The sequence below is a fragment of the Triticum dicoccoides genome, chromosome 2B (genome assembly GCF_002162155.2).
Source record: "Triticum dicoccoides isolate Atlit2015 ecotype Zavitan chromosome 2B, WEW_v2.0, whole genome shotgun sequence".
NCBI lineage: Eukaryota > Viridiplantae > Streptophyta > Magnoliopsida > Poales > Poaceae > Triticum > Triticum dicoccoides.
The window spans coordinates 38535417-38546243 of NC_041383.1; the positions used below are offsets into that span (position 1 = coordinate 38535417).

General features: G+C 45.0%; 1 protein-coding gene across 1 annotated transcript; it reads right to left on the bottom strand.

Moving 5' to 3' along the window:
• Positions 1–4236: 4236 nt before the first annotated feature.
• Positions 4237–4926, bottom strand: LOC119360356 (protein DMP10-like). The gene has a single exon (XM_037626027.1). The coding sequence runs from the start codon at positions 4924–4926 to the stop codon at positions 4237–4239; it is 690 nt and encodes a 229-aa protein (XP_037481924.1).
• Positions 4927–10827: the final 5901 nt, after the last annotated feature.

Here is a 10827-nt window from a genome sequence, read left to right on the forward strand (position 1 = left end):
ACAATGTGTAGTATCGTAAAATACCAGCAAACGAAAAAGAATTAAAATGGAAACACAAAATTAAATGAAAAAGAAATCATAAAACTAAAAAAAACCCAAACCTTATAGTACCGGTTGGTATTACCAACCGGTACTAAAGGGCTCCAGCTCCCCGGAGCTGGCTCGTGCCACGTGGTTGCCCTTTACCACCGGTTCGTGCTGAACCGGTACTAAAGGAGGGGGGGGGGCCTTTAGTGCCCACACTTTAGTGTCGGTTATGGAACCGGCACTAAAGGGCCTTACGAACCGGTGCTATTGCCCGGTTCTGCACTAGTGTGAGCTAGTAGCCTTGGTGAGATGATAGCACAGACACATATTTTACCTAGGTTCAGGCTCTATCGAAGACATAATACTCATCATCCTGCTTTGATTGTATTGATTGATGGGGTATAGGGTACATGTTGATCTACCACGAGATCGTCTGTGGATGAGAGTTGTTTAATCTCTGGTATGTGTTGAGATTATAATGATCTATCAACCAGTCTAGCCTCGGCTTATATAATGTATCTTAGGCCTAGGATAATAGGAGTCCTAGTCGGCTACATCGATGGAGAGGAGTCCTTTTCTTATATGGAAAGTCTTGTGGAATCCCCCTTGCATGTGTCATAGGTTGCCCGAAGTGACCCAGGATGGAACCGATAAATAGGGTCCACACCTGGCCCACCTTATCGGGAGTCAACATGGTAAGTACCCCCTCGTCCTTTTTTGCGAGAAAGTACCCCTTGGTCCAGGACACCATCATGCTTAGAATGGTAAGGAATATTGCCTCACTGTAAAGCTCGTACTGATGCCAAAGACGAACACAGATCAGCTAGGAGGTAACAAGAGAGATGACGTGCATCAAAAGACCAAAAATCCATGTAGGTGAAAATAATGACCTTACCGTGAGCATCATCAAGCAACCAGTTACTGTCGGCAACTAGTTTCATATGGTAGGCCTTGGAACTTTATTCAAGAAAAAAAAAAGACTTATTGCTACAGTGACATGGCAATGGCAAGTATAAAACTTTACATGGCTATAGAGCCATAAGATTTAAAGTTCCAAATCTTTAGCATCTCTGAGTACATAAATTTATTTCACGGGATTGTTCAATATGCTAATGACGATGCCCTTGCATTTGCGAAGTGAACCTTGGTAGTTAGTATGGAACAAAATCGATCCTTTGTCCTCATTGAAGAATCTTTCATGTACCAAATGGATATCAGAGATTGTTCAAGCTTGGAGAGCAAGTTGATGGCATCTTTCATGGATGGGGGCTTGTCACACTCTTGCACGACACACATCAGCCCAGTAATCATGACACACTCCATCTGCCACCGCCACTACTTCAATTCCCCTCTCATCCGCTCATCTACCATCTCAAGGATGGGATTCCTGCTATAAGACTCCCTGATGGCGGCGATGAGGGTGTTTCGGTGCGCTGACCTTCTTGGGACGAACGGCCTCACACCGATGGCCACCTCCAACAGAACCAACTCAAAGCTATATATACCTCTGTGGCAGTGTCAATGCCCCGGCCCCACCACTGTCACTGCTGCCGTGGATATGGTCGCTGATGCTATCATTGGGTTTGAGCTGATAGATAAGCAACAGCCGACCATTCTCATTGCCCCAATCGATGAGTGACAAGAGGTACTTGTGGCCCAGCTAACACAAGGTCTCGATCTTCGACACATAGTTCTTCTGGTTCCACCTCGACGTCGGCTGCCACATCTCCTTCACCGCCACGGCCCGTAGGTCCGTCACTGTTAGCCACCCTTTGTACACATCGCCAAAGGATCCTTTGCCGGTTTTCCTATCCTTGGAGAAGTTATCTGTTGCCACTATTAGCTCAGAGTACGAGAATTTTCCTCCTACTTTGATTCCTCCAGATGATTGGAAAACATGATTAATTAACAGAAAGGATTGGACCAAGTGGCATTTTTTAGTTTAATTGAACAGTAAAATCAAATCATGATTATGTGTTTACCCTGCAAAAAATTTCATCGGCACACCGTCTTCCACTGTGCATAACAGTACTATAGAGAAGAATGTGAACAGTGGACAGGAGACCGGCAAACAAAACTATCACGATACATAAGAATATCATCCACATTTTTGTCTTGGCAGGGGATGGATCTGTTAGGAAAATAGGAATCAGTGAATGGTGCTAATTGGTTAGGTCTTTTGACAGAAACATACCAGTTCAATATAATTGTAATTCTAACAATTTATCCTACAAAAAATTCGAAATAATATAAAAAATCCACAAAATTTCCTCCTGAAACATAGGCTTGGCTCTATTTTCCTCTATTTTCAATTAGTCTCACTAAACCCTCTAAATCATCATGTTCCGGAGGACTTTGCTCCCTTGTAAATTTTGGCGAACAAAATGTTACAGCTGTAGATTTTAAAATATGGAAAAGAATATGTAATTTATGCACAATTTTTTTGTTAAAAGTACAAACTTCGGAAAGAATAGGTAAGATATTTTCTTTATTTTCGCATTCATCTCACATTTTCATATTTTGTAACTAATATATGTACACATATACATTATCTCATGAATTACATGTATGATTTGTTAGCTTGATTTTGTCCCTAAATCAACAATTTGATGTGTGGATGAACAGAAGAAGTTGAGATTTATTGCTCGACATTCTCCGTCAAGTTTGAATTTTTTTATGAACTAGTTGGTGTGCAATATGGTATGAAAACCAAAAGGTCTCCATTAAATAGATACACAATTTCTAAAAAGTAGGCATGTTGGATCAATGAACAATCACACACGACTTCCACTCGACAAATGTTTGCGTTAGGCCACCTTGCACAAGCGTTTGCCAAAGCCATACATTTTCTTCTAGGCACCGTGCGTGATGCTAAGAACATCTCACATGATTTATCCCGTATAATTATTTATGATGACTCACCCGATCGCACAACGTGCTCTTGTTGCCCCGCATGAGTGACCGGAGGACATATCGCCGGCTATTTCTGAGTCGTGTGGGATGGACCCCCCTATCGCACACAGGCACGACAATGGTTTAAAACTCTGTCGTGGAAAGGGGGTAAAAATTCATTTGTATAGGACGCGTCTGCAGCAGTGGGACAAACTTAGTGCTGACAACACATATATATAGTGATGGCGTTCCAATTCAATAAACGCCTGCACTAGACTAATTACGTACGGTGTTCATGCAAATATAACGGCACCACTATCTACAAACTTGTTAGTACAGCTGGGCCCACCAATTTATGGCGTGTTAAAAAAACCAACACCAGCACTATCCTTACAAAGTTGTCGTTCCAAATGTGCAAACACCACCACTATTTGAAAAATATAGTGGTGGCACTGATTGTAAATAGGGCGCCATCAACTAAAGTTCTGGCTAGCCATTTCTGTACTAGTGAGCATGGCATCGTTACCATGATCAGCGAAATGCACATCAGCTTCTTTTTGTTGCGAGATAATGCACATTACCTTTGCAACACAGAGATTTGGCATTGCACAGGAACCGTTTTTTCTGATGAAGAATAGTATTGTGCTTCCATTGCAAAAATAAATAAATAAGATTGCGCTTTAGCGTCTATCAAACGTGTCCACCTCTTTCCGTTCGAGCAAGAAGGGCGCATTCAGTGCAATTAACCCATCTTCGGTGCATTGACACGACAGCCTAGCACATTCTTCATTAACCATGATTCAGAAAGACATTAGCAACAATAAACACACTTATTTTGTGAGTTCCCAATTAATCAAACATATGATGCATCTCACTCAAACATGCCACTCTCTCAAGGTCTAGCACAGAAGTAAAATGCAGGTATATAGCCAATGCCATGGCAGATGTGATGTGGATACAAACATTACTTGATGAGTTTAGTCCTTGTATTATTTCCACTCAAAAAGAACAAATAAGAACATTGATCTTAAAGCAAAAAAGGGACGCACGGCACTACGTAATTTTACAATTGCTTTGGACATAAAATATTTGTTTGTTTACAAGACAAGCATGGCAGACACTGAACATGTATACTTCACAAATTACATTATTTTCTCCGATTAAGATACAATCAAGCCCATTCTACTCCTGCGAGGAGCGGTGTCGTCAAATCCGATTGAGTACAAATTTCCTGAAGAATTTAAATTTTTCCAATCAATTTCCGTAAGTATTCATAAACATGCCTAGCAAATTCGAATGATCGGTAATCAAACTTAATCAATTTAAGGGATGGACGACCTTCTGGGCAGGAGCGTTGTCAGAGAATCCAATGCCCTTCCTCTTGGTGGGGAAGATGATGAACACAAAGCTGGACAGAAATGCCATGCCCATTGGCAGATTCTTGAGCAACTCTTGGGTGTTCCTGTTGGCGTCCGGGAAGAAGCAGTTCTGCAGCCCAACGTCGCTGAATGCCACCGTGAGGAACACTACAGCCGCGAAGAAGGCGTGCATGAAGTCCAGCGGCCGGAGGCGGAGCCTCCGGAACTGATCAAGATCATGCCACTCCTGCCTCTCCTCCTCGCTGGAGAAGTTGAACACATTGAAGCCGCGCGGTGTGGCAAAGCCATAATATAGCTTTCCATCGCGGCGACCGACGATGCTATCTGTGAAGGAGAAGAAGAGGCACGCAGAGGCAAGGACAGCGACCAGCGTCCCAGTGAGCCACTGGTTGGAGGTCTCGCACTTGCCATGGTTGGTGAAGGACGGGGATAGTGCCTGGTAGGCTAGCACGGTGCCTGTCGGCAGGAGCTGCGCCAGGCTTGCGACGCTCGACATGACCGTGGCCGGTGCAGGCCCCTTGGTACTCATTGGCGATGCTGTGCCGGCGGCTGTTATCTCACCGTCGTCGTCTTTGGTCAGTGGATGTATCTGTACCTCCATGGACGACGATGAAAAAGAAGAGGCCATTGTACTTACTGTGCTAGCTAGGAAAGTAGGAATACTCCATGCTGATCGACAAATAGCTGTTTATATAGACGAAGAAATCCTATGCGGACGATTCCAATGTCCAAGTTAGCTAGGGTTGCGGGTGGATTAGTCTTACTTGGTATTGCTGCATGCTGAACGGCTCTACATGAGTGCATGTACTTGGACTTCAACTCTCTACCTAGTTTTGATCAATTGTTAATCAACTTACAACCAACTCGTATGACATGTGTAGTTAGCAGCCAGCGCGTGAATTTAATTTGTAATATATGCTAGTCAACGGCTTGTACGCAAGTTAATTTCCTCCTTAGATCTACCGCGTTCCAAATTACATTGCACATTCTATGCAAAAAAAAATTACATTGCACATAAAATTTATATGAATAAATTTATTACCGCTCAAAGCATAACAGAACAAAAGAGGCCATGCATTTTGGAAGTGAGGAACCGGGCGTGGACGTTTGATTCCTGGGCGTACTTGTGAGTAAAATTAGTAATTCAACAAAAAGTCAAAAAAATTAAAGATTTTTTTTTGAAAACCACCTCATATATTAATTAACCAACATAGTTATTACAATCACTCATTACAAAATTCACCACGCAGGGTGGAACACCACTAACTAAGATACCATCTGATCTATTATCAAAGCTAAATTTAGCAATCATATGAGCCACCACATTGGCCGAGCGATTGATCTTGGAGATCTTAAGACTATATATAAGCTTGGAGATACGCATCGCTTCCTTTTTCAAATCCACCAACGATGACCTGTCAAAATTTTCATTTTCGAGGGTCGCCACCACAACCACGCAATCAGTCTCTCAGATTATAGGATTTTGTAGAGTAATACCTATATAAAGACTGGCAATGCAAGCACGGAGATCCGCCTCCTCCACGCTTTTAGAAAGTCCAATGAAATCCCAGGAGGAGACTATGACCCTCCCAGAAGAGTCCCTTGCCACCACCCCCACACTCGCCGCACTAATGCTCTCCACAAAACTTGCATCAACATTGAACTTTATATAGTTCAAAGGGGAATTGCCATATCACCTGAACGTCTAAAGGATTAGGAGTAGAACTTGATCCCGCCACCTGTCTCTTACCTTTATTTTTCGAGTCAACCTCTGGGTATGAATGACAAGAGACAAACGATGCCTAATAACTATGAACAAAACTTGCAGAGGCTGAGACGGATTCCTTCCCCTTACCAAAAATCATGTCGTTTCTCAAATGCCAGGCTCTCCAGAAAATGAAAATAATTCGGTCACGCACTAGTAGAAAAACACCTAATAGTCCCGGTTCATAAGGGCCTTTAGTCCCGGTTCATGAACCAGGACTAATGGGTCGTTACTAATACCTCCACCCATTAGTCTCGGTTCAAACACGAACCGGGACCAATGTGCCTCCACGTGGCCCTGTGCGCCGAGCCCAGTCAGGGGGCCTTTGGTCCCGGTTGGTGGCTCCAACCGGGAGCAAAAGGCATCCACGTGTTAGCATTCCAGTGGCTGGGGTTTTTGTTCTTTTTTGAAAGGAGGGGAGGTTGGGGGTTTTGGGGGGTTAATTTAGGTGTTTCATATATTGTGTTAGCTAGCTAATTAATAGAGAGAAGTGTCCTCTCTTATGTCCGATGCTTGATCGACGCTACGTACTATATATACATAAGTGATCGAGAGAACCATTCAGTACAGAAGTTCGTCATGCGTACCGAGAGAAGTGATCGATCGACCTCTCCTTCTTCGAGAGATTGGTCGAACAACAAGTTTTCGTATCATGTATCCGACACTACTGGCTACATACATGTACAATATGTATAAGATCTCTTAATTACAAACCCCTAGCATTTGAAATCAAATTCCACATGGTATTCTCCGGCTTTACTGACGACGTGGTCAAGAAAGAATCCCGCCAATTCCTCTTGAATTGCTTTCATGCGATCTGGTTCTAGGAGTTCATCCCGCATCTGCCACGTCTAATTTGAAGAAGGGGGTTAATTAATACATATATATGAATTAAACTCAACAGAAATGATTGTGTAATAAAATGAAATTGTGAATATTATTGCTTATGCACTTCATATTGTCTTCTAGAGTAGCCCCGCTTGTTTTTCAAAGTCGGGGTGTGGATGAACTCGCACACGTAGTATCCACAGAAATCATTCCCTTCCTCCCGCCACAAGCACTTTACGAGAAATAGAGGTCAATCAAACTGATAATGAAGCATTATAAATGGCATTGATGAAAGTATAGCTATGGAATCAACGGGAGATGCGCGCAACTAGAGAGTCAGTAGTACTTACTTTCTGGTATTTATATGTCAGCTCCTTTGGCAGTCCCGGAGCTTCTGCGGTGAACTTTTTCCAAACCCTGCAAGACAAAGAAAATAATTATTATTACTTGAGATATCAGGAAATGAACAAAAAGTTGCCGATATGGTGCGATAATGATCGATTGAACTTACTTGTTGAGCATTTCAGTGATGTCCGCATAGGCTTACTAGTCCACGCTCAAGCTTAATCTCTAGAAGAATATAGTGGTACCTGTGCACGCATGCATAACTCATCAATTACATTACTATAAGCTCGCTTGAGTAATAAGGGAAACCGAATATGCACACGACAGTAACACTCACGGGCCGTTGTAAGGAAAGAGTATGGTATCTTTGTTTTGATTTTTGATCAATGATTGTAGCAAGTTGTCCTCGGCCTCTTTGACGTTCTTTTCAACCAGAAATACATCTATGATATTTGTGTTAATGAACCCAATATCAGAAATTTCTTGTTTTTTGCACTCGACTATCTTCAATCTACATAATGTATTGAGGATAATTAATTATAAATACATGCAATGAAAGAGCCGAGCTATATATAGAGACTTAATGACAGAAATAGTACTTACAGGCAGTAGCAAAAGACCATTAATTTATCGAGGGCCTTTTGATTGAAGAACTCGAAGAACTCCTCAAATGGAACAGTCAACAGATCATTTGCAACGAGATCGTGCTCCTCTTTAATATGCAGATACAAAGCATTCTTACCCTCAGACTCTCTGCAGGTTTCCATGTACCAATTATGGAATCTTCGCATCATTGTTGTCAGAGATTTTCATCTTTGATCAGAGGCTTACCGTACTCGTATCTGTGTTCGTCCACCTCCAAGAAATCAGGAAGTGCATCGTCAGGCAGGTAATCGTCAAGATTGCCATAACCGGCCACCGTCCCCGGAGCATTAGACACATTGAGCGGGGGGCACGATTGCTGTGCTTGTTCGCCGAGCTGGGCAATTTTTTTCCCCTTTCCTCGTTCTTTTGACCTTTTAGCACTGACAGTAGTTCCCGACCGCTGGGCTTGGAGATATGTCTGTTCAGTAATGCGCTCATAGTTGGTTCTCGGAGGAGACTTTGGTGGTTTCCTCAGGGCATCGATAGTGCGCTTTGCTTTCACCGGATCTACCTTCTCCTCCGGAGGTGGATGTCTCTTTGCTTTCACCCCTTCAAAGAACTCCTTCACGTGGGTCCGCACAATCGTATCGTTTTCCTCCTCGGACCTCTCGTACGGTAACTTCTCTAGAGGCTTGAGAGATGATGGACCGTATTTGTATTGCCTCCCGCCTCTGGTTGTGCTGCTAGACGCCGGAGCAGACGGAGCGGCTGCGGTGTCTGTCTTCTTTCGTGCTTGCTTACGAGGCGGAGGAGAAGGAGTACGACGCGCCGGAGCAGTCAGGGCGGCGGCGGGTCTCTTCCGCCCTTGCTGGCGAGGCGGAGAAGGAGGATGCTGCTGGTTGCTCAGGAGCGCCGGCGCAGGCGGAGAAGGAGGCGGAGTGCCGCCATGCGCCGGAGAAGGAGGTGGAGTGCCGCCACGCGTGCCCTGATCGTCACTCGCCGGAGGAGGAGGCGGTGGAGGAGGCGGAGTGCCCTGACTCACCGGAGCACGAGGAGGAGGCAGAGGCGTCCAGTTCAAAAGGTTGATGAGCTCCTTCTTCCATAGGCATGGAGTCTTCAGAGCAGAACCCAGCCTAGTCTCCCCTTCACCGGTAGGGTGGTCAAGCACGAGGTCCTCAAATCTCTCCGTTATTTTATCCACCATCACCTTAGCATATCCTTTTGGAATCCGCTGGCAGTGATAAGTTGTGCCGGGTCCACTAGGATAAACTTGGCCAACAGCCGCCTTGACCTTCAAAGTCATCCATCGCGCCATCATGTGGAAATTTTGAGACTCCATGATACCATCCACGGGATAGCTGGCAGGAGCCGTCAAGACATGCTCCCGCTGAAGCAGCTCGGTGGAAGCCACGCTGCTTCTCCGCTGAGATGGCGGGGTAGCTTCGGGGGAAGCTTCGGCAGGTCGTTTTCTGCGATCTGCTGCTTCTCGTTCCTCTTCTCGATCCTCTAGCCCCATTACCCTTTCGTGCAGCGCCTGCAGTTGGTCCTGCTCCAGTTTCTTCCTCCTCTCGTGGGTTTTGTAACCCCCTGCGTCCGGAAAACCAACCTTCCACGGAATGGAGCCTGGCGTGCCTCGTGTCCGTCCAGGGTGCTCAGGATTCCCAAGGGCCATTGTGAGCTCATCCTTCTCCCTGTTTGGAAGGAACGTCCCTCGCTACGCTGCATCGATATAGTGTCGAAGGTTCTTGACTGGTATTTCCAGTTGCTCGTCCGTCCACTAGTAGAACCCTGTTACAGGGTCCAAGGTTCCGCCAGACCCGAAGAACCAAGTCCGGCAACGGTCTGGCCATCTCATTGTCTCTGGTTCGATCCCTTTTTCAAGAAGATCATTCTCAGCCTTGGACCACTTAGGCCGGGCTTGCAGGTAGCCACCTGAACCCGTGCGATGGTGAAGCGTCTTCTTCGCAGCATTTTTCTTGTTTGTCTCCGACATCTTCTTAATCTTTTCCAATGTCTTGTGGGCCACAAATGCGGGCCAGTGATCTTTGATCTTCTCATATTTGCCGATGAATTCTGGTGTCTTTTTATTTTTGACAAACTGGTTCAGCTCTTTCCTCGACCTCCTCATTAGGATTGCCATCTTCTTAAGAGCACAAGACTTGACACCTCAGGGTCTTCCTCCTTAGGCTTATACCATTGCTGGATGCTGATCGGGATCTTCTCCCTAACAAGAACCCCGCACTGAGAAGAAAATGCCTTCCTTGTCCGGATGGGTTCAATCGGTTCGCCGTCGGGCGCGATTTCTATGATCTCAAACTTTTCATCCGAGCTCAACTTTTTCTTCGGGCCTCGTCTCCTTACCGAAGTTGTGCTCGATCCGGAGGGCTAGAAATTATAAGGAAGAAAGACGAGATAATTAATATGTGTACATATACCAAAACAATGCAAGCATCAATTAACTAGTCAGCACGGGCTTAACTAATATATATATACCTGGCCGGGCTCGGTTCGGTCACTGGAGCAGTCAGCACGGTCTCCTTCTTGTTCCTCCATTGTGTCACCGGAGCCATCATGAACATAGTCCTGTTCTTGTACCGGCATTAATGGGCCGAAGCCATCATGAACATAGCCCTCTTCTTCACCCCGTTCTTCCAGCTGACCAACAACGGTGCCGAGGAGAAATGACGCAACTTCATCCCTTCCATTTGTGATTATGTCCCTCAATAACGCTTCTGTTTCTTCGTCTCGGCAGTGCTCCATAGTTTCTGCAAATATTTACAACATGTTTATATATGGTACAGATGGAACTAGTGGCAAACATAGAACTAGCCAGCTAATCACAATAAGGAATCATGTTAGTGGCCTCGATGCTGCTTCTCTAGGGTTTGGGGTCGCCTCGACACAACAACGCTTCAAGAGAGTTAATTTGTTGGGTAGGGGCGCGGCGGGAGGGGGTAGGAGACCAACATCGTTATCTCTCTAGGGTTTGGGTGTCCTCGAGAGTTT

Excerpts from the sequence above, each read along its gene's own strand:
- LOC119360356 (XM_037626027.1), bottom strand. The coding sequence starts at position 4,926 with ATGGCCTCTTCTTTTTCATCGTCGTCCATGGAGGTACAGATACATCCA.